This window comes from Puma concolor, chromosome B1, assembly GCF_028749965.1.
Source record: "Puma concolor isolate L17-30 chromosome B1, mPumCon1.1.hap2, whole genome shotgun sequence".
NCBI lineage: Eukaryota > Metazoa > Chordata > Mammalia > Carnivora > Felidae > Puma > Puma concolor.
The window spans coordinates 114,493,032-114,518,069 of record NC_141670.1 but is presented as its reverse complement, the minus strand read 5'-3'; the positions used below and the strand labels follow the sequence as shown (position 1 = coordinate 114,518,069).

At 40.4% G+C, this 25,038-nt stretch overlaps 1 protein-coding gene across 7 annotated transcripts in view; it reads left to right on the top strand.

Annotated features, from left to right (window-relative positions):
* The window catches only part of EGF (epidermal growth factor), a 104,234-nt gene that overhangs the window by 27,766 nt on the left and 51,430 nt on the right, over positions 1-25,038 (top strand). For all 7 annotated transcript variants that reach the window (XM_086704403.1, XM_086704406.1, XM_086704400.1 and 4 more), the window contains exons 2-5: positions 3,595-3,794; positions 6,543-6,724; positions 7,085-7,312; positions 8,159-8,361. In XM_086704403.1, coding sequence (XP_086560529.1) covers positions 3,595-3,794; positions 6,543-6,724; positions 7,085-7,312; positions 8,159-8,361 — 813 coding nt within the window. The remainder of the gene's footprint in view (positions 1-3,594; positions 3,795-6,542; positions 6,725-7,084; positions 7,313-8,158; positions 8,362-25,038) is intronic.

The following is a 25,038-nucleotide window of genomic DNA, read 5'->3' as shown; positions in this document are numbered from 1 at the left end:
AACTAGACCACTTTCTCACACCATTCACAAAAATAAACTCAAAATGGATAAAGGACCTGAATGTGAGACAGGAAACCATCAAAACCTTAGAGGAGAAAGCAGGAAAAGACCTCTCTGACCTCAGCCGTAGCAATCTCTTACTCGACACATCCCCAAAGGCAAGGGAATTAAAAGCAAAAGTGAATTCCTGGGACCTTATGAAGATAAAAAGCTTCTGCACAGCAAAGGAAACAACCAACAAAACTAAAAGGCAACCAACAGAATGGGAAAAGATCTTTGCAAATGACATATCGGACAAAGGGCTAGTATCCAAAATCTATAAAGAGCTTACCAAACTCCACACCCGAAAAGCAAATAACCCAGTGAAGAAATGGGCAGAAAACATGAATAGACACTTCTCTCAAGAAGACATCCGGATGGCCAACAGGCACATGAAAAGATGTTCAGCGTCGCTCCTTATCAGGGAAATACAAATCAAAACCACACTCAGATATCACCTCACGCCAGTCAGAGTGGCCAAAATGAACAAATCAGGAGACTATAGATGCTGGAGAGGATGTGGAGAAACGGGAACCCTCTTGCACTGTTGGTGGGAATGCAAACTGGTGCAGCCGCTCTGGAAAACAGTGTGGAGGTTCCTCAGAAAATTAAAAATAGACCTACCCTATGACCCAGCAATAGCACTGCTAGGAATTTATCCAAGGGACACAGGAGTACTGATGCATAGGGGCACTTGTACCCCAATGGTCATAGCAGCACTCTCAACAATAGCCAAATTATGGAAAGAGCCTAAATGTCCATCAACTGATGAATGGATAAAGAAATTGTGGTTTATATACACAATGGAGTACTACGTGGCAATGAGAAAAAATGAAATATGGCCTTTTGTAGCAACGTGGATGGAACTGGAGAGTGTGATGCTAAGTGAAATAAGCCATACAGAGAAAGACAGATACCATATGGTTTCACTCTTATGTGGATCCTGAGAAACTTAAGAGAAACCCATGGGGGAGGGGAACAAAAAAAAAAAAGAGGTTAGAGTGGGAGAGAGCCAAAGCATAAGAGACTGTTGAGAACTGAGAACAAACTAACGGTTGATGGGGGGTGGGAGGGAGGAGAGGGTGGGTGACGGGTACTGAGGAGGGCACCTTTTGGGATGAGCACTGGGTGTTGTATGGAAACCAATTTGACAATAAATTTCATATATAAATAAAAAAAATAAGTTTTATTGAATGAATAAATGTATCATTCATGTATCAAGTATCAGCACATAAGAAAATTAATAATACGTATTGGGTGCATTTGTTCAATTTATAGAGAGTACATGATACACATTTCAAAAAGAGGACTCCTAGCAATAAATCTACAGGCCCACAGACCAGTAGCTATGAGCTTAGGGTGCCTTTTGCTATATGACTTCTTTTCCTCCAGGACACATTGCTGTGGGATAGAGGAGTTACACCAGCGTTCTCATCCAGGGGTTCAAACCTGAACAGTGGCACAAACCTATATAGTGAGACCTTGGTTGTGGGAATCGGCAGTGCAAATTATATTTGTGTAGTGTTCCATAATTAATAAAATACTTTCCCATATAAAATTTCATTTCTTTCCTCAATAATCCTCTGATGTAGCAGTGAGGTCCTGTGCAGGGAAGTTATGGCGCCAGGACTAGAAACAAGGTCTCCTGGCTCTCAGTCCAGTGCCCTCTTCCCATTTCTTCTATGATACTTCTGGTTCCACAGCTAGAGTGGCAATAGGAAATGGACTGTCCTCTGTGTCTGTGCAGGAGTCTTCTGTTGTGGGAAAGATATGGGAAGAGTGATTTGAGCTAATTCTCCTAGACATTCATGCCAGCACCAATTTCAAACTCTCATGATCTTGCACCCCTTCCTTCCTCTTGTATCTATTCTGATGTCCTCTAAGGTGGAGTTAATGTTCTCTGACCTTAGAACATAATTCCTGAGTAAGAGGATGTTAATCCATCATTACGTTTAATCTTCTTTTTTTTAATGTTTTTATTTATTTTTTGAGACAGAGACAGACAGAACATGAGCAGGGGAGGGGCAGAGAGAGAGGGAGACACAGAATCTGAAGCAGGCTCCAGGGTCTGAGCTGTCAGCACAGAGCCCAACACGGGGCTCGAACTCATGGACCGTGAGAATATGACCTGAGCTGAAATCAGACGCTTAACCGACTGAGCTACCCAGGTGCCCCTCATTCTGTTTAATGTTTAGAACAATGAACATGTTCACTATGTCACATTAAGGTATTAAAGTCTAGTGTGGATGCAATGTGAATAATATGTGAGAATAATGTGAACCTCGCGGAGAAGGAAGAATATGTTAGCATTCATCTCCAATCCCCCACTCATCCCAGAGGTCCCAGACTTATCTAAAGGCAGGGCTGAAGGAGCCTTCTCACGCTCAGGCAGAAGAGACCAAGGCGACTAATCTGGCTGCAGGAGACGAAGCTATTCTCTGGCATTATCTTGAAGCATCAAAGGCAAGCTCTGTGCAGAGTCAGTCAATATGTGCTGAGGTTTCCAAAGAAAGGTATCAGGTTCCCAAAGCAGGTGTTGGATACTTGGGAGTCTGAGAGGGAAGGTGGCATCACCTGGAACAGGAGATGATAGGGTTAGGGCCCTGGGCAAGGCCCTGCAGCAATCAAAACTCCAGTGCAGTCTACCACTCAAATTTAGCAGATAAAAATATAGGGCAACTAGTTAAATTTGAATTTCAGATAAACGTGAAATAATTTTTTTTAGTGTAAGTATGTCCCATGCAACATACATGCAATTCAGATTTAACTGGGCATGCTGGGTTTTATGTGGCGATGCAAAGAGAGACAAAGCATCTCAGAGCTTTCACAGGCTGGCATTTCAGTTTTTCCTGTTTCCACTTAAGACCTCTTCTTTCCATCATCTTCTATGTCATTACTCCAAAGTTCTTTCTGTTCATTAGGTAAGAAGAGGAGGTGGGCTCCATTTCCAAAATGATAATATCTGTAATATTATTTCCAATTTACATAATTAAAAGTTACCTTCATATAGACCCTATCCACAATAGAAAACAGGTGGTTTCTTTTTTAACATAAAAGGGCATTTTGTAGATCAGAGTAGAAAGTGGTTTTCTCTTCAAGTAGTTCTTTTTTTCATAATTGGCAATGTTCATTTTGTACAATCAATTTGTGAAGAAGGCGATTTATAAAATTAAGTAGGAATATCTACAGGAACTTGTTCTCTATACAACTGTCTTCATTTAAAATACAAAACCAGGGGCACTTGGGTGGCTCAGTCGGTTAAGCATCTGACTTCAGCTCAGGTCATGATCTCATAGTTTGTGAGTTCAAGCCCTACATCAGGCTCTGTGCTGACAGCTCAGAGCCTGGGGCCTGCTTCAGAGTCTGTGTCTCCCTCTCTCTCTGCCCTGCCCCCCCCCATCACACTCTGTGTCTCTCTCTAAAATAAGTAAATATAAAAATAAATAAAATATAAAAACAGTAATTAAGAATTAAGTCTACTTGTATTAGCTGTCATGGGAAAATACTTTATCTAAATCAGATAAAAATCCTGAAAATGTCTTTCTTCCCACACAGGTCCTGAACCCTTCTTAATTTTCTCCCATGGAGGCAGTATCTTTAGGATTGACCTGGATGGAACTAATTATGAGCAGTTGGTGGCTGATGCTGGTGTATCAGTGATCATGGATTTTCATTACTATAAGGAAAGACTCTATTGGGTAGATCTAGAACGGCAACTTTTGCAAAGAGTTTTTCTGAATGGGACAAGGCAAGAGGTAAAGTACATTTCCCGAAGCATTTGAGGGATTTCTGTATAGGCTGACAAACATGATATAGTTAATTTGCAATGTATAGATGAGTGAAAATTACATTCCAATTCAAATGTTTCTGGCATTTGTGGATGTTTCTTTATTTATTTTAAAGCTCATTCCGGGGCACCTGGGTGGCTCAGTCAGTTAGGCGTCTGGCTTCGGCTCAGGTCATGATCTCGCGGTCCGTGAGTTCAAGTCCTGCGTCGGGCTCTGTGCTGACAGCTCAGAGCCTGGAGCCTGTTTCAGATTCTGTGTATCCCTCTCTCTCTCTGACCCTCCCCCATTCATGCTCTGTCTCTCCCTGTCTCAAAAATAAATAAACGTTAAAAAAAATTTTTTAAAAAAACCTCATTTATTTATTTTGAAGGAGAGAGAGAGAGAGAGGGGAAGAGAGAGGGAGGAGAGAGAGAATGCCAGGCAGGCCCCATGCTGTTGGTGCACAGCCTGAGGCAAGGCTCCAACTCATGAACCATGAGATCACGAACTGAGCTAAAGCAAGAGTGGGACGCTTAACTGACTGAGCCACCCAGGCACCTCAGAGATATTTATTTAATCTGTATCTGTGGTGTGTTACTAAATAAGTCCATAAACATGGCACTGATATTCAGAAGCCCCCCAAAGGAATAGGATGTGAATGTAATTTTGAAAATACGTAAGTTCATTAAGTACAGATTATTTACATGATTGCTTCCAGTGGTTCTCAGCTGAGGGCAATTTTGCCACTCGGGATATTTGGCAGTGCCTGGAAACATTTTTGGTGTTCACATCTGGATTGGGAAAGCGGGAGAATGAGGTAGTAGCATCTAGTGGGTAGAGGCCAGGGATGCTACAAAACATGCTACAATATACAGGATGGCCCCCACAACAAGGCATTATCTGGCCCCAAATGTCAGTTGTGCTGGAGTTGGGAACCTGTTTTGTCTAAATGTCTGTCATGGGTTTTAGTACCTGATATTTAGGAGGAAAACCTTTTTTGATTCTTAAGGTGTTTGCACTGTGGAAAAAAAACAAGAAAGCAGGTGTCAGATGTGGAGTATTTTGCTTCAAGTACATACAAAAGATCTTTAGTCTTTTTCCCTAACTGATGGAGCCCTTAAATGAGTCGCAGGAGGAATGTTCTCTCAATTCCTGAGAGGTGGATTATAGAGACATGTGACTGGAGAAACCTTAAGCATTTATTCCCAGCACAAAGTGCTCATTGTTTTGTTTGTTTTTCTTTAAACCAAACCTTTCTCCCTCCAGTTATTCTTAAAAGCTTCAATTAAGTGCTAATCTCTTTTATCACGTCTCTGATACTTACTAATGTCACCTTTAGCAAGGCTGACTACTCAATATTCTCCAACTATCCGTAGAAGAACAGTTTCAAAATCCTGAGTCTCAGAATCTGGAGGGTTTCCTGTCACAGACTAGGAAAAAAAATTAAACAGTTGTGACTTTGTGTCAAGTCATTAGGAGAGGATTGACCTGATGCCTAAAATCCACCATTGTTTTCCCTTCTTTGGATTAAAACATTATTTAAAAAGGACACCTGTTAAAATACAATTTACCTGGGTAAGCTAATATATTAAGATACTAGCAACTGGTTAAGTGGATTGGCTAGATTACTTTGTGTGAGGTATAGGAACAGTACAAGCTCGTGAGATTTTTGATCTCTGCCCATTCCAAGTTCAGTCAAGTCATGTCAGTGGCTGGAAATCAGCGATGGTGGCAATATTTACAAGCCAAGGAAACCTGCAACCTCACATACCAGGGCTTCTCCCCACCCCCCTCCCTCCACCCCCTAGGAAGACTAACTGGTTTACCTGCATGCCCTGGAATTAGGAGATAACAGACATTTTTGTTTGGTCATTTTTACCATGAGAGAGCAGGAGGCTCTCCTACCCAAGGGTATAAAGAGAAGCCCTCACTTTGGGCCATAGGGTCATAGTATGAGGGCACTGAGGACCTATAGAAAGGGAGGGGCCTGATGGAAGAGGAGGGGCCATGAAAGTGGGACTCTAATGAGAAATTCATTTTATTAAAAAATTTTTTTAATGGTTATTTTTGAGAGAGAGACAGAGAGAGAGAGAGAGAGAGACAGAGAGACAGAGTGTGAGCGGGGGAGGGGCACAGAGAGAGGGAGACAGAATCAGAAACAGCCTCCAGGCTCCCAGCTGTCAGCACAGAGCCTACCTCAGGGCTTGAACTCACAAACCGTGAGATCATGACCTGAGTGAGATCATGACCTGAGCCGAAGTCAGACGCCCAACCGACTGAGCCACCCAGGCGCCCCAAGAAATTCATTTATTTTAAAGTTCTGTGCACAAATGTCAAGCACATCTTTAGAATCTCACAGAGCTTAGAATTGGGTTCAGGTGAGGATATGGAAAATTCCATTAGCAAATGGATAAAGTGTCTTTAAAATATCTTGGAAATTCCACTGTTATTATGGTTGAAATTATTAGTACATTATAGTTGATTGCCTAATTTCAATAAGCATAGGATAGTTTTCCACTTTAAAACTAATGTATAAATCCTATGCCCAGAAATATTCATGTGGTAGGGTTAACATTGCTCTGTCAAAACAATGGCACCCTAACTGTGCCATATGTTAAGATCTTGTGAGTGCACAAAAATGACAGGTACCTAAAAGAATAGATTTTTATACATAAAGATGAAAACAATGGTTATGTGAATGAGAAAATATTAATATTTTGAAATTTGATTTTACAGACAGTATGCAATATAGAGAAAAATGTTTCAGGAATGGCAATAAATTGGATAAATGAAGAACTTATTTGGTCAAATCAACAGGAAGGAATCATTACAGTAACAGACATGAAAGGAAACAATTCCCGTGTTCTCTTAAGCGCCTTAAAATATCCTGCAAATGTAGCAATTGATCCAGTAGAAAGGTAACTGCTGTTTTCAGACACTGAAATGTATTTCAAAACTCTGATGGTAGTTCCTGGAATCATAGTATTTTGAACTCAAAAGGACCTTCTCATTGAGAAAGTGGCCTGAATTTGAACCAAGGCAGGCTCCCTGTACAAATAGTGCTTTTGAGTACCGTGATTTGCTGCTGTGCAAGCACAATTGCTTTTTTAACTTGAAATCACATGGAATTTCCACAGCAGGGCAGTAAATGTTTGTTGAATTGTAATTTCATTCAAAATAGTCACACTCATCCTGGGGGCATCTGAAACACTGAAAGAGTTGGCCATTTAAATGACTTTACATTCAGTTATGTGTCTATGTAATGTGCTTGCTCTCAGGTTTATATTTTGGTCTTCAGAGGTGGCTGGCAGACTCCACAGAGCAGATCTCAATGGTGTGGAAGTGAAGATTCTGTTAGAGACGTCAGAAAGAATAACCGCTGTGTCACTGGATGTGCTTGATAAACGGCTTTTTTGGATTCAGAACAATAGAGATGGAAGCAATTCTTATATTTGTTCCTGTAATTATGATGGAGGTTCTGTACATTTTAACAAACACCTTACGCAGTAAGTTGTGCTTTTGGCGTAAAAAACAATTGCTGTTTGAAGTTTGTCCAGTGGTTTAGCACAGACTGGGGCGTCCAAAAGACTTGAGAACCAGTCCTAGATTTACCATTTATAGGACAAGTGACTTGTCCTATAATATAAGAAAATGATATCCTATATTAGGATAATGTCCTATAATATAATAATGTCCTATAATATAATAAAAGATTAACCACTTATAGGAAGGTTGCATGACTTCTCAGTTTCCTTTAACATGAGGATAATTGCAGTAGCTATTTTTTGGGATTATTGTGAAATTTAGTAAAATTAATTAAGTAAAGAAATGCAAATAAAAATAATTAACAGAGTTTTGGCATCTGGTAAGTTCTCACATGTTGGTTACAGTTTTGTTTTGTTTTTGTTTTTGTTTTTTGAATTACTATGTCATGTATTTGTGAAGCACCTATGTTTCATTTGATTTACTGTCTTGCCTGTAACTGACTCTCCTGCTTGTGGTAAGAGGCAGAAATTAGTCAAGTGTGAAATGGATACAACCAGAATGCACTCTTACACAATTCCTATTTTCTTCTTTGTTTTATTTTCATCACACTTAAGTGCTGATTAGCAAAAGAATGAGACAATGAAGTTTAAGCTAGAAATCATATCCCATTAATTCAGATTATGACTACATAAATAAAATTTTAAATTTAACATCTGCTTCTAAACCTAAAGGAGAAACAATTGGAAAGGTAGGTAATTAAAATTTAGTCAATACACTGAAATGAAGTGAAATGTTAATAAGCCCAGGAAGAAGTGTTCTGCTATTATTTATGGTTTTTTTTTTCTGTTTTTTGTTTTTTTTTTAAGGCACAGTTTGTTTGCAATGTCCCTTTTTGGTGATCGTATCTTCTATTCAACATGGAAAAAGAAGACAATTTGGATAGCTAACAAACACACTGGGAAGGATATGGTTAGAATCAACCTCAATCCATCATTTGTACCACCTGGTGGAATCAAAGTAGTGCATCCACTTTTACAGCCCAAGGCAGAGAGTGATGCTTGGGCACCTGGTGAGTTATCTTTGACCTTGAACAGGGTCTGGCACTTAGTCCCCACCTGTCCACCTGCTCAAGCCAGACACTTAGGGGCCATCCTTGATTCCTCCCACTGCCTCACCCCCAATTTCCAATCTACCACCAAACCCTTTCCATTCTACCTCCTAAATACATCTCAAATATCCATTTCTCTTCTCTGCTGCCACCACCATCGTCCAAACAACCAGCATTTCTTGCCTGTTCTGTTGTAGTAGCCAATCAACTAATCTTTCTGTTCTTGCCTCTTGACCTTAAATAGCTAATCTGATCCATTAACTCTCGTGCCTAAAACCCTTCAAAAGCTTTCCTGTGCCTTTAGACTGAAATGTAACATTTTACCAGGTTGATCAATATTTGATGAAACTTATCTAACATTCTGTTCTTCACTGGATTCTGACTCAAGTCTTTCCATAGTTGTTATGACATGCCATCCCCTTCACGTCTTTAGGCTTTTGGAGTCACTCCTTTCTCTTCCTAGACTTCCTTTCAATTCTGAGCTTCAGTATGTCCTCAGATAGGCAGTCTCTGGTCATCCAGTCAAGAGGAGGCAAGGGCCCTACCCCTTATTACCTATTTTTTTATTTTTTTTTCTCAGTACACCCTTCACTGAAGTCACCCTAAGGTGTAGTTACATATTACTTTGCTTTCTTTTTTGTTTTCTCTCCTGCTTAATTATAAATGCCATGCAGGCAGGGACCATGTCTGGTATGTATATATTATTAATTTATTTAAACCACCCTATATTCAGTGGTTGTTGATTTATTTATAAATGAAGAATTTTAGATAACGTTAATACAATGAGTGGATTGACTGAATCTAGTCATAGTCCCAAATTTCTACTTTTAAATGTAGGCTTCTCTGTTTGAATTCTTCAGCACATACCTTTTTTAGGTAGGCTCCTCAATATGGCTTATCTATCATGCGAATGATGTTATACTAACTTTTGCTATATGTACAAGCTTAATATCAAGCAGGTTTTGACATACATTTAATCTTATCCCCAATTAGCCTTGTGAGGTTCCGAAGCCGAGATGGAATTGTTTGTTTTCTCTTCTTTCTATCTGTTGGATGCCACTAGGGTTTGGTAATAGTGTGGGAAATGGTAGGGACTGTGAGTCCCTGCCACAGTTAGTATATAAATGTGTTTGTTCCTGCCCTAGACATAGCTCCTGAGCAGAGCTGTGGAGGCTGAACAGGAGGACAGGCACGAGATTGCTGAAGGGAGGCTAGAATCTAGGGGAATTGACATTATTATTACTTACATCTTCAAGGAGGTAACTAATAGTGTAAGTGATTTTTAACTGATTTCTTTAAAAACTTAAAACTATAATTTTATTTGTGTAATGACTATGCTTTTAATGCAAGTAATAAGGCACTTCCAAGACTAACATAAATCCCAAGAGATAAAGTGTTTAGTCAGATAAGTTTTTTTTTAATGTTTACTTATTTAAAAAAATTTTTTTATATTTATTTATTTTTGAGAGACAGAGTGAGACAAAGTGAGACTGGGAGAGGGGCAGAGAGAGAGGGAGGCACAGGATTGGAAACAGGCTCCAGGCTCTGAGCTGTCAGCACAGAGCCTGATGCGGGGCTCGAACCCACAGACTGTGAGATCATGACCTGAGCCGAAGTCGGACGCTTAACCGACTGAGCCACCCAGGCACCCCAATGTTTATTTATTTTTGAGAGAGGGAGAGGGGGGTTCAGGGGAGGGAGAGGCAGACAGAGGGAGACAGGCGATCCCAAACAGTCTCGGTGCCATCAGCACCATCATGAACTGTGAGATCATGACCTGAGCTGAAACCAAGAATCACGTGCTCAACCAATGGAGCCACCCAGGCGGCCCCAGAGAAGTCATTTTTTAAAAACTGATTTACTTGAATTTGTAAAGCAGAAATTGTGGGAAACAGTTAATCTGTGGGTCGGAGTATAACATTAAATAGCAACAACCTGGTGGAGTGTTATAAATGAGATGGTGACCATATTCCACACATGAACAGTGAAACTGATATTCTGCCAGATACCTTCCATGGGAAATAGGGACTCAAGCTGTCTTCAAATATGACTCATTGTCCATGTGGTGATTACCCACAACAAAATTAGAACCAACAACTACTATGAATAATTACTGAGTGTCATTTGTAGTAGTTACAGATATGTCCATCAGCACCTCTTACATTTATGTGTAACCTCATGGTTTCCAAAGTATTTTCATGAACACTATTTTATTGGTTTGTCCACAGCAGTATTGTGAAACAGAAAGGTCAGCAATAACTGTGCTCATTTCATAACTGAACTGTTTAAAGCCTAGAGAAGTAGGGTGCGTTTTCCAAGATTACACAGCTTGTTAATGATGGATTATAGGAGAAAAAAAAGCCTGGTGCTAAGTCTGTTGTTCTTTCCACCATAAACACTTTAACTCTTCAGAATCCTTCACTATTACTCAGCTTTTTTTTTGATAGGGAAGTCAAATACGATAACTGAAAGCATGAATTTCAGAAGGAAATCTATAATGATTTATTACAAAACAGCTTCAAACAATCTGGCAAAGAACAACATTTGGTTGGGAAGCCGCTGCCAGCTGCAGAGCTACAGGCTAACCTGAAATCTGGAAGACGGTGGCATTGGTGATATTGGCTCCAGTTATCGATCAAAGATTGGGCTTCCTGGGGCGCCTGGGTGGCGCAGTCGGTTAAGCGTCCGACTTCAGCCAGGTCACGATCTCGCGGTCCGTGAGTTCGAGCCCCGCGTCAGGCTCTGGGCTGATGGCTCAGAGCCTGGAGCCCGTTTCCGATTCTGTGTCTCCCTCTCTCTCTGCCCCTCCCCCATTCATGCTCTGTCTCTCTCTGTCCCCAAAAAAAATAAAAAAAAAAAAAAAAAAAAAGATTGGGCTTCATATATACTCCAAGTGTGAAGAGCTTTTGACTTCAAGGATGCTGTTACTTCAGCTACCATTAAATAGGTGTAAATTGTTTTAGTGCCTGGCAGAGCAGGAATTCTTCACGTGGGACTTAGGGTCTGTGAATCTCTTGATTGTATGGTTAGACAAAAATATGCAATTGTCCCTCCCTAGGAAGATGGTATGGAGCTGCCTTCAGGTTCCCAAAGTGCCTTCACGTTTAAAGACATACTACTCTAAAGGCTTGTTAGTTCCTTCTGGATAGCGGGCTTACAACAGGTGGATGGTAATAGTACTTTGGTTTGCAAGGCATTTAGTCATGAGATTACTTCAGTGGGGAGATAACTGAGAAAAATCGTGTAGCCTGGCTGACATTATTTTTTACATAAAATGTAAGTATTTATACACATGAGAGTGTCAATAAACTTACTTCATGCCAAATGCCTAAACTATCACTTATCAAAGTATGTTCTAAAAGACACTAGTTCTGTGGGATTTTACGGGATTATTTGGGGCCAAAAAAGTTTCAGGATCAAATGGTTTAGACAGGCTGGGTTAAATGTAATTAAACAGGTGTCTTTTTCCCACGTGATTTCTCAGAACCACTCATCTGGCTAAGTGCCTTGTTAGTCTCTAAGGGCCATACAACCTATGCCATTTTCCTATTTTATTTCCTATGCAGCAGTCCGCTTGCCTCCTAACTCTATTCTTTCTAGCCAGACCACTTTCTTGAGATCTAGACCAAAAAGAAAAAAAGAGAGACTGAGGCACAGTGAGAGTTGAACTACAGAGAAAATTGATTTAAAACACTGGGGATTTATTCATAGCATATGAAAATGAGCAGCCCCAGTGAAGACTGTCCGACCAAGGGCAAGGCCACAAAACTTCATAAGGAAGACTGCAGTCATTTTTTGGTTTAAATAATCCATGGCTAATTGATTTGGATTGCCTGGTTATAGAGGAGCTGGTTGCAGCTAATGGCTGAGCCCCAAAGCCAAGCAGTAGAGCCACAGTTTCACCATCAGGATGGTTTTCTGATACTTCTGACCAGTTTCCTCAGGGTGGTCACTCAGTTCTCTCATCTGGGCCACACCTGCTTGCTGTCTGCACCCTCCAGGCTCAGGGTCCTGCAGTGGGCATGTGGAAAATTTCCTTATTAAGGCCTATATATTTATCTGCCTTCTGAGCATTTGTACTTGGATTTCTTTCAAGGGCCTCTGGCACAAAGGAAATAATTGGCCTACCAACTTTTACCTCCCTTTTCCCTGACTCCAGTGCCCCTATTTCAGTGGGTGGCATCTCACCCCATGTCCCAAGGCAGAAATCTGGGTATGACCCTTTCCTCTCTCTTTCCCACTCCCACCCCATGAAATCAACCTCCAGCTGCCACCAATCTCCCCACTTGCCATCGAACCACTCTTGCTCTATCTGGCAGCGATCCATCCCTAATGTCCACTTCATCAGTGTTCTGCCTCTCTTTTCCATGCTGCAGGGAGCATAACCCTTCAGAAATCAGAGCCCAATCATGCCATTCCTTGGTTAAAACCAATCAACAATTCTGTTGCCAATAATAAAAATCCAATTTCTTTATTTAACCTGTTCACAGCTGTTCACAGAAGGTTCTCAGCTTCATCTCTTGCCATTATCTGTATTACATTCTGTGCTGCAGCCATGTTCAAAGGTTTCATTTCCTCCCACAAGACATGTTTGCTCTTTCCTCCAGGCCTTTCAGCATGTCCGGAAACATGCTTTCAATCCTTCTCTGCATGGGCTCATTTTCCTTATCCTCTGAGAAATAGCTCAAATTTCCTTCTTTCAGAAACACCTTTGCTGCCCCACTCATGATTAGCCTTGGTTAACTTTTCGCGAATAACAGATTTCCCTCGCCTGTCACTTATTGTTCATCTTCCTAAATTTCCTTACTCCTATGAGGACAGGAGGACACCTCTCCATTGCACCCCCAGTGCATAGAGGACATTTTATAAATAATAGTTGAAAAAAAAAGAAATTTCAAGAAGCCCAGAGATACACTCAAAATGTTTTGTATAGCCTATTCTACAAGGAAAATAAGAGATTTGTTCTATAAAAAAATAAACAAGTAAACAATAGTTGGGGGAAAAAAGAGTGGAAAGAACACCCTTTGTCACTCTCTCCCCAAAATAATATGCTGAACAAGTTTTAAAGAGGTATCATATCTAAGTACATGTTGTTTTTGTTAGGTGCTGTAAGCCCTACCTTTCCCTTGGTGCAAGGGACAGTCTTCACTGGGGCTGCTCCCTTTGGTTTATTAGAACTAAACTCCCAATGTTTTAATTTTTTTTTAATGTTTATTTTTGAGAAAGAGAGAGAGAGCATAAGCAGGGGAGGGGCAGAGACAGTGGGAGACACAGAATCTGAAGCAGGCTCCAGGCTCTGAGCTGTCAGCACAGATGCCGACCTGGGGCTCGAACTCACGAACCGCGAGATCATGACCTGAGCCGAAGTTGGACGCTTAACCAACTGACCCACCCAGGTGCCCCTAAATTCCCAATGTTTAAAATAAGTTTTCTCACTTCATTCCCATTGTGCCTTAGTGTCTTTTTCTTTTTTCTTTGAATTGATCTAGTTCTCAAGAAAGAGGTCTGAGCTAGAAATAATCATTTTAGAAGCTGCATGGGCTGCTGCATTGGAAATAAAATAGGACAATGCCACAGGCTGTCATCCTTAAAAATAATAGAAATAGGGGCAACTGGGTGGTTCAGTTGGTTAAGCATCTGACTCTTGATCTTAGCGCAGGTCTTGATCTCAGGGTCATGAGTTCAAGCCCTGCATTGGGTTCTGTGCTGGGCATGCAGACTACTTTAAAAAAATAAACAACAACAACAACAACAACAAAAAGAAATAATATAAAGAGTCATAATTATTGAGTATGTAAAGAATTATCTGCTCTGGCTTTACCCATATTATCTCATTTAATCTTCACAACAACCCTATGAACTAGGTATGATTATTATTACTATTTTATAGATTAAAAAGCTGAGTTGCAGAAATGTCACAATATCTTGTTCAAGGTCACATTCTGGAGGAATTGGGATTTGAACCCAGAGAGAGTGACACCATGCTTCTTCCCCAACCACACTCTTACTATTATCATTTCATTATCTTAGATTTTGCCTTATTTGTTTTAAAAAAATCTGTAATTTGGTGTATTCTTATCTATCCATGGCCTCCTAGTAGTTAAATGCTTTGGTGTGCACAGATCATGGGGCCAAAACCTATTTCTCTCTCTCTCTTTCTCTCACACACACGCGTGCGCACACACACACACACACACACACACACACACACACACACCCCTCTCCCCGGGCTGTCACAGAATTGATCACCCAATTTTGTTGGTGTGATTAAAGTCACTAAGCAACAATGCTCTCCTGGCTGTCCCAACACCCACATTATTATATGAATCTCAGAGCCAGTGTGGGAACTCCTTTGTATACAGTGTTAATGACATTATTTCAAGCTCAGCTTCTGGTGATTTTTTGCAACTAGTTTGCTCACAGACTAGTTTTTATAAAAGGTCCAAATATCTTTGCTTTCTTCTGTGTTTTTTTCTTTTTGTATTCTGTAAGTGTAGATTCCAGTGGGGCACCTAGGTGGCTTAGTCGGTTAAGTGTCCAACTTTGGCTCACGTCATGATCTCACAGTTCACGAGTTCAAGTCCCAAGTCGGGCTCTGTGCTGACATCTCAGAGCCTGGAGCCTGCTTTGGATTCTGTGTCTCCCAATCTCTCTGCCCCTCCCTGGCTAGTACTCTCTCTTCTCAAAAATAAATAAAACATTAAAAAAATGTAGATTCCAGTGTTATGCTCATAAGAGTTTCAAAAGCATATTCTGTGGTAAATGAAGGGTGTCTACCATCAACACTGTGCAAAATACTTTGCATTCATTTCTTGCACAAAAAATATTGCTGAATTTCTTTAGTTCTGAGAGTTCGTGAAGGAGAATTGCTCCCACCTGGAGGTCTACCTGCTCATGGAAGTGATTAGTATAGATAAAACAGCCCAAGTGGGACTCTGATTCATTTTAATTATGTCATTGCTGGAGGGTCTACTATAAAACCTTGGTTATTTGGAAACTTCTAGAAAAGAATCATCCTAGAATTATAAGTATTTTTTTTACATAATTTTTCCCCAATTTTTTTATTGTAGTAGAATAATGGTACAAATTTACCATCTTAACTATTTTTTTAAGTTTATTTATTTTGAGAGAGAGAGAGAGAGAGAGTGTGTGTGTGTGTGTGTGTGTGTGTGTGTGTGTGTGTGTGCGCGCACGCGCATGAGCAGAGGAAGGATAGAGGAGGGAAGCAGGGGAGAGAATCCCGAGCAGGTTCTGTGCTGTCAGCTTGGAGCTTGACGGCAAGTTTCGAACCCCTAAACAGCAAGGTCATGACCTCAGCCAAAATCAAGGATTGGATGCTTAATCAACTGAGCTGCCTAGGCACTTCACCATCTTAACTATTTTTATTGTACAGTTCAGTGGCATTAAGTACATTCACATTGTTGTATAACATCTCCACCATCCATCTCCATAACATCCATAACTCTTTTCATCTTATAAAACCACAATTCTATATGCATCAACGATAACATCTCTCAGCCTCTGGCAATCACCATTGTACTTTCTGTCTTTATGATTTTGACTACCCTCTGCACCTCATATAGGTAGAATCATACAGTTGTCTTGTGACTGGTTTATTTCACTTAGCATAATGTTCTCGTTTCATCCATGTTTTTATTTTATTTTATTTTATTTTATTTTATTTTATTTTATTTTATTTTACATCCAAGTTAGTTAGCATATAGTGCAACAATGATTTCAGGGGTAGATTCCTTAATGCCTCTTACCCATTTAGCCCATCCCCCCTCCCCCACCCCTCCAGTAACTCTCTGTTTGTTCTTCATATTTAAGAGGCTGTTATGTTGGGGCACCTGGGGGGCTCAGTTGGTTAAGCATGTGACTTCAGCTCAGGTCATGATCTCACAGTTCATGAGTTTGAGCCCTGTGTCAGGTTTTGTGCTGACAGCACAGAACCTGGAACCTGCTTCAGATTCTGTGTCTACCTCTCTCTCTGCCCCTCTCCCACTCGTGCTTGGCACACGCTCTCTCCCTCTCTCTCTCTCTCAAAAATAAATACACATTAAAAAAATGTTTTTAAGTCTCTTATGTTTTGTCCCCCTCCCTGTTTTTATATTATTTTTGCTTCCCTTCCCTTGTGTTCAAGTCCTCACGAGTGAAGTCATATGACATTTGTCTTACTCTGACTAGCTAATTTCGCTTAGCAGAATACCCTCTAGTTCCATCCATGTAGTTGCGAATGGCAAGATTTCATTCTTTTTGGTTGCCAAGTAATACTCCATTGTATATATATATATCACATCTTTATCCATTTATCCATCGATGGACATTTGGGCTCTTGCCATACTTTGGCTATTGTTGATGGTGCTGCTATGAACATTGGGGTGCATGTGCCCCTTCGTGATTTCATCCATGTTTTAACATATGTCAGAATTTCCTTCCTTTTTAAGGCTGAATAATATTCTATTGTGTGTATATATACCACATTTTGCTTATTCATTCATCTGTTGATGTATACCTGGGTTATTTCCCTGTATTTGCTGTTGTGAAAAATGCTGCAATGAACATGGGTGTGCAAATATCTGAAGACTCTGCTTTCAGTTCTTTTGGATATATACCCAGAAGTGAATTGCTAGATCATATGGTATTTTCGTTTTTAAGTTTTTGAGGAACCACCATACTATATTCCACCCAGTAGCTGTACCACATTATATTTCCACTGATGCTTATTTTCTGTTTTCATATAATTTGAAATGATCCAGTTCAAACACCTACATCTCTCTGTTTTTCATAAAAATCTTACTAAAATATGGGTGGCTATATCTTCCTAACTTTATAAATAATTGTTGATATTTTGTTAATGACTAGGATCAGATTTACAAAGGTACATGTCACTGGGCATTCATCAGACTAGTGTGAGACAAAGCTCGGTTTTAGTTTATTTATTTACTATTATTTTCCATTTGAGAGAGAGACAGAGTGTGGACAGGGGAGAGGGGGAGAGGGAGAGAGCGAGAATCTTAAGGAGGCTGTATGCTCAGCTCAGCGCTTGACACAGGGCTCAATCCCACAATCTTGGGATCATGATCTGAGCTGAAATCGAGTTGGATGCTCAACTGACTGAACCACCCAGGCGCCCCCAAAGCTGCATTTTAACGTTTATATATTTTTGAGACAGAGAGAGACCGAGCGTGAACAGGGGAGGGGCAGAGAGAGGGAGACACAGAATCTGAAACAGGCTCCAGGCTCTCAGCTGTCAGCACAGAGCCTGACGCGGGGCTCGAACTCACAGACCGTGAGATCATGACCTGAGCCGAAGTCGGACGCTTAACCGACTGAGCCACCCAGGCGCCCCCAAAGCTGCATTTTAAATGCAGGTTTGCACTGACACAAAATTGCTACTACTTGAAATGTCTTTTAAATATTTTGAATGGTTCTTTTATCATTTTTCTGTCTTCTTTCTTGCTGTCAGCTCTTACTTTTTGCTGTTTTTCTCACGCCTGGCCATGGACTCTGTTTATTTTCTAATCTGAGGTATTTCTTTGCCATTTATTTATTGGGGAAACCAGATCATTTGTCCAATAGAATTTCCACATTTTGGATTTTGCAGATCATAACCCCATGGTGTCATTTAACATGATTCTGTATTTCCTGTAAGCAGGTAGTTTTGGCCTACAAGACTGATCAGATTCAGATTTTTTGTAAGACTAATTTATAGGAGGTACTGTATGCTTCCTACTGATCACACTAGGGGACATGTAGTGGCTAATTCTGGATCTTATTGTGACATTCAAGGGTCATTAGCAGTTCAGGTGTGGCCAATGTGGTCCATCCTTTGTAAAGTTTCCCATCAACCTTTCACATAATTGTTTCAGAAGCTATTGGTTATCATTGCCTAGAGCCATTTTTTTCATTAGAGTTTCAAAGTGATGACATTCTAATTGTATCACCGCTTATGCATTTGTTAGCTGAAGAACTTTTCTACATCAACTATGATTTCCCTGGGGAGGATCTTTTATAGGAAATGTAAATTAAATGTTCAGTTCTTTCCCTTATCTGTTTTGAAATAAAGGGTCTTTAAAAAAAATGTTCATTTATTTTTGTGGGAGAGGGAGCGTGAGCAGGAGAGGGGCAGAGAGGGAGACAGAGAATCCCAACCAGGCTCCACACTCTGCTAGTGCTGAACCCTAGGTGGGACTCCAACTCATGAACCATGAGATCCTGACCTGAGCCGAAATCAAAATCAGACCCTAACTGACTGAGCCACTCAGGTGCCCCAAAGGTCTCTTTTTAAGCATCTTGATAAACTCACAGATTTAAAAAATATTTGACATGTGTCTATTCATTGCAGTTACTATCATTTTGACATTCAAATTGTACCATCTTTCTCTAGGAAGAGCCTTGAATTGAGGCTTCTAGTCTTTGTGGGAGAGATGACCAGTAGGGTCACCTCAGCTGCCCTCTCCCAGTAACTGGCCCTGGTAGTCTGGAAACCTGGGCTGAGGCAATGTGTGGGCTTACTGGAATCATGCAGTACCTTCTGCCAGCCGGGAATGCAGTTGGGGGGGGGGGGGGGAGTGACAATGGGAGTGGCATTAACACCTTGCATTTCCATCTCTGTGCTGTGGGGTGCCATGGTCACACTCGTCAGAAATGGCTACAAAATAAGACTGAGTGGGCCCAAGGGGCTCTTCTGAGAGTGAAAAGAATGTGCAGTAAAACCTTGGTTTGAGAGCATAATTCTTTCCGGAAACATGCTTGTAATCCCAAGTACTTGTATATCAAAGCTAATTTCCCCATAAGAAATAATGGAAACACAGATGATTCATTCCACAACCCCAAAATATTCATATCAAAATGATTACAATACTGTAATATAATACAAAATAATAAAGAAAATACAAAATATAAAGAAAAATAAACAAATTAACCTGCGCTTCCTTTTGAAAACCTTTATGGCTGGTGTGAGGGAGACAAGAGAAAGGAGGGTTATTGTGTAGGAGGACTTTCACTATCACTGACAGATGTTGAGTACAGTATGGTATTTTTTTAAAAATTTTTAAATGTTTGTTTATTGTTGAGAGAGAGACAAAGCATGAGTGGGTGGTGGGAGAGAGGGAGACACAGAATTTGAAGCAGGCTCTGTGCTACAGGCTGTCAGCAGAGAGCCTGAAGTAGGGCTCGAATTCACGAAATCATGACCTCAGCTGAAGTCGGACACTTAACTGACTGAGCCACCCAGACATCCCTACAGCACAGTATTGATAAAATCTTGTCATCTACTGTATTTAATGTAACTGGCAATAAGGCAGCAGAGGAAAGGGTCTATATCTGCAGGCAGCCTGACCTAGAATGAAGCAAAAGCATTCCGAAGCTTTCTCTTGTATGGAAAAGCAAAGAACTGTCCAAAGGACTGTTCAAAGGTGCTTTGAAGTGACAAAACATACACTAGTGCCAGGTGTGGGCACCTTCCAACGTTCTGCAAAATCACTGATTTCTGTGACCTGAGACTGAGCATCCAAGCATGGGAGACAATCACCCACAATCCAGAGAGAGAGAGAGAGAGAGAGAGAGAGAGAGAGAGAGAGAGAGAGAGGGAGAGAGAGAGGGAGGGGAGAGAGAGAGAGAGGGAGGGAAGAACCATTGGGTCATTTGTGATTGTTATGTTTGGTGTCATGTACTACTCATATTGCAAGACATCACTCACTTATGAATTTAAAGTTTATTAGAAATGTTTGTTCGTCTTGGGGAACACTCACAGAAAAAGTTACAGCCCAAGGTGTTTTACTGTATTTTTTAACTGTTCAGAGGCTGTTGATTTGTTTACGTTCTGATTCTTAGAGGAATTTAGGTGGCTCAGGATACCAACTAGCTGAATTCTGGCTAAGTGGTTTTTGTTTTTATTGTAATTGGGAATTCCAATAGCACAGAATGACCATTCTAGTATTTTCTTCCTTGTTATTGCTATTAACAAAGAAGAATAAATATACAGTTTGGAAAGTTTTTAAGGAAATCGAAGAAGTCATTTACTCAGGGAACTCAGTAATGAGTAAGACAATAAATAAATGAAGCAAAAATATAACTAGGTTCTTATAGAAAATATATTATAGGGGCACCTGGGTGGCTCAGTCGGTTAAGTGTTGACTTCGGCTTAAGGCCTGATCTCGTGATTTGTGAGTTCAAGCCCCGCATCCGGGTCTGTGCTGACAGTGGGGTCTGGAGCCTGCTTCAGATTCTGTGTCTCCCTCTCTCTCTGCTTCTCCCCTGCTCATGCTCTTTCTCTCTCTCTCAAAAATGAATAAATATTAAACAAATTTAAAAGAGAAAATAAATTAGAAATAACATATAGGTGTCTATAAAAACCCATAGTTATATATACACACACATACAAGTGTACATATATGCACAAATATATATATATATATACGGGGTCTACAACCAGAAGGCTTGAGCTTGAGTCCCAGATTTACCCCTTATTACCCATATGTGATCCTAAAGACACTATTTCCTAATCTGTAAAATGAAAGATCATATGTGCTGTGATTAGTGAAGGGCTTCTTTTGAAAATTAAATGTGAAGATTTAAATGCTTTATAAAATGTTATTCCAATTTTTTATTGTATATGCTAAATACTGGATGTGCTAATATTTAGTTATAAGACTGGTTAAAGTGAATGGGTTCAAATGGAAGAGACTAGGAAGGCTCTGTTGATGAGGCAAGTCTTAACACTGAATTGAGATAGGGAAAAGGTGACCAGTGAAACAAAGCAGGTTGGGGAATCCCATGTGCACCGTTTCAGAACGAGCCAGGGTAAAATTTACAGATTTACTCAGCGTTAGAAAAGCTCACGAGAGCCTGTGTGTTAGGCAGGCATTTATTGAAGGCGCAGTTGGTGGTGGACATTAACTCCGTGATTAGGAGCTTTAATGTGATCTCAGAGGTAATTAAGCTGCACTGCTGGGCTCTGGGATGGGGTGTTATTTGAGGTCAGCCGCAGTGGTTTTCAGTGCTAGCTTTGGCCTAATTTGAAGCTGAAGAACAGCAGCAGATTAAGAAGATTAAACAAAAATATAGCCCTCAATCCTCTATGTTTTGCCACTTCCTAAAATGACCTTTTAAAGTGTTTGGTGCCTGAATTCAGGTCGTATCCTCAGCCTAACCATTTAGAGGAAATAGTGATTGCTTTCCTGCCCATCTTCACCATTAAAGAGTGATATATATTGCTAAGGAGTACCATTAAAACCATCAGCAGCATGGTAGCATGGAAGGAGGCTTTGACTGGTATAGTCTATCTGAGTTCTAACCTAAGGTTGACTGGAAATTCAAGGAAAAACTAAGTAAAGGAGTTAAGTCGCAGGTGACATGATCACCGCTTTGTTTGTGCATATATTCTGTATGTTTGAGGTATACCTGTGCTGTAAAAGGCACCATGCTAGATGCCATTTGGACTATGAAATGTGAATGGGATGCATGCCTTATCCTCAGGAAGCTTATTGGTTAATGGAAAAAGGATGTACATACATAATTGTGATGGCAGTGGGATGGAAGGTGATGATAGTAAGAGCAGAGGTGAGCACAGGTGAGAGGTAGGAGAAGAGTACAAAAAAGAAATAAGTAATATTAGATCTAGATTAAGAACAGAGCATTTCCCGTACCCTGGATGCTAATTGTTTTTCTTCATTGGGCAGTTTGAATCCCTATTAACACATGATAAGCAGTAATTAAGGTTGAGACTCTTTAGAGGTATAAACTTAGAGGAATTTACCACAAACATCTGGCTCTGTACAGAACTGTAAAAATTTCATTTTTAAAATATGTGATCTCAAAGCATATTTATTCCAGCACTTTTATTTCATAGATTAAGAAACTAAGGTTAAAGAGATAATGATTTGATGTAAAGGCAGAATCAAGACAGAACTCAGTTTTCCTAGTCCTTAATTAAGTACTTGCCTATCATGCTGGATTTGGAAAGGTTTTTATAAGGGATATTCATAGGAAGCATAATTCCTCGATTTTTTTGTTACCAAGAAAACGGAAGCACTTTGGTGCCATTAAAAGGCCAACTCCGGGGACTGCCTCTCCACCTACGAGATAGGGTGCTGCTGGATTCATGAATCATTTAATAAAGCCAATTAGATCTTCAAATTAAAAAAAAAAGGCCAAGTCAGACCTTTCTGTATTTTTGTTGTTATTCTCTTGCAAAATTTATAAATTCAAAAATAAATATAAATTTAAAAAATACAGGGGCGCCTGGGTGGCGCAGTCGGTTAAGCGTCCGACTTCAGCCAGGTCACGATCTCGCGGTCCGTGAGTTCGAGCCCCGCGTCAGGCTCTGGGCTGATGGCTCGGAGCCTGGAGCCTGTTTCCGATTCTGTGTCTTCCTCTCTCTCTGCCCCTCCCCCGTTCATGCTCTGTCTTTCTCTGTCCCAAAAATAAATAAACGTTGAAAAAAAAAATTAAAAAAAAAAAATTTAAAAAATACATTTAAAAAAATTTGAAGTGGGTGCATTTGTCTCCTAATTTTAGTCATTTACTTTTAACATTTGGATCATTTTATTTTTCATCTTGCTTAGTTACACTTTGAACATGTGAAGCATGTAGGAACCTGAAAGCAGTGTAATTATACATGTGTGATTAGTGTAAAAACCATAGACAAGAAACAAAATTTTGGGAATCAGTATCCAAGACACTATTCAACGTATATCTGAACTGATTCAGTAGGTAGGTGATATTGCAACAGTATTGAATAATTGGCAAGATGTATTTCATATTTAATTCTGTCATCATGTCCTAATAAGTTAAATTTTTTTAATGTTTTATTTATTTTTGAGAGAGAGAGAGAGACAGAGCTTGAGCAGGGGAGGGGCAGAGAGATAGGGAGACACAGACTCCGAAGCAGGCTCCAGGCTCTGAGCTGTCAGCACAGAGCCCGGCTCGGAGCTTGAACCCACGAACCGCGAGATCATGACCTGAGCCAAAGTTGGATGCTTAACTGACTGAGTCACCCAGGTGTCCTGAATAAACAAGTTTAAAATCACCAAGGAAATAACACAGACTTGCTAAAAGGAGGTATTCATAACTGAGGTGAGGCTGGGAAGTTTCATTGGTACATTCAGTATTCAGTGTTTGAGGTATTCCTCAAAGTGTGTGTGAAGACTTACAGCAACAGAATCAGAATGATTCCTGAAATGCAGATTCCTGAGCCTTTCTCTTGATTTTTACCAAATCAGAATCCCTAAAGGGTGGCATGCCAGGTAGTCTCGATGCACACTCGAGACATTTTCAAGAGGGCAAGAATATGTTATGTTTTTACTGTGTCGTGGTGTTATTGGTCAAAAAGAGTGTTTACTGACTTGAAATAGAAGGAAATTGGTACAGAGTAAGGAGACATCTTTATAAGTAGATAAACAGGGACCAGAGGAAGAGCCCTACACAGAGAAAGAATGGCCTCAGCTTCTTGCACTGCTGAGCTCAGGCTGTCACTGGTTTGTTCCCTGTGCCATTCACAGCAAAGCTGTGTTTTTAGCAGAGCTTCTGTTGGGTCCTTTTCATTATTCATAGGCTCTCACTGATCTCAACCCCTCCATGACTTCTGATCCATGACCCTGGCCTTCTTCCCTTACTGTCACCTCTTGCCAGAGTTCTGGCTTCCATTTCTAAATGGATCCTGAAATCTGCTCTCAGACTCAAGCTTAACTGTATCTCCAAGAACATGTTACAAATTATCCTGTCGTTGTTAAAATTGGTAAAAAAGGAGAAGGAGCACGATTTGAGCAGGGATCCATGTGTTACTAGTTTGTCTCTTGACTCTGGCTCTGAAAATCAAAGGTGCTAAGTTGGCCATTTGTTGTTCCATATACTTGGCTAATTCAACCCAAACACCTATCTCACAAAGCAGATTCTGCTATTTACCCTGGGCTATTTTGTAAAACATGGAATACTGGCTGCAAAAACTCAGAAATTTGGGGACAAGATATATGGCAGTGGTATATTTTAAGTCTGAAAGATGTTCTTTAAATAATGATCCTAAAAACTGAATATGTAGATCAAACCTATAACTCTTATATTTAAAAAAAGATGTTCTTAGGATTGAAGCTTTTTTGTTTCTTTTTTTTTTTTAATTTTTTTTTTTCAACGTTTATTTATTTTTGGGACAGAGAGAGACAGAGCATGAATGGGGGAGGGGCAGAGAGAGGGAGACACAGAATCGGAAACAGGCTCCAGGCTCTGAGCCATCAGCCCAGAGCCCGACGCGGGGCTCGAACTCACGGACCGCGAGATCGTGACCTGGCTGAAGTCGGACGCTTAACCGACTGCGCCACCCAGGCGCCCCGAAGCTTTTTTGTTTCTTAAACAGGTATTTCATTTTCAGAATTTTTGTTTTATTATTATTCTTTTTTTATAAAAGTAAATCAGAATGAGTGAAATAAAGGGGATTAAGAGTACACTTATCTTGGGGTGCCTGGGTGGCTCAGTCAGTTGAGCCTCCAACTTCAGCTCAGGTCATGATCTTCTGGTTTGTGAATTGGAGCCCCATATATGTCTCTTTGCTGTCAGTGTGGAGCCTGCTTTGAATCCTCTCTCTCTCTCTGTCTCTCTCTGTCTGTCTCTCTCTGTCTGTCTCTCTCTCTCTGTCCCCAC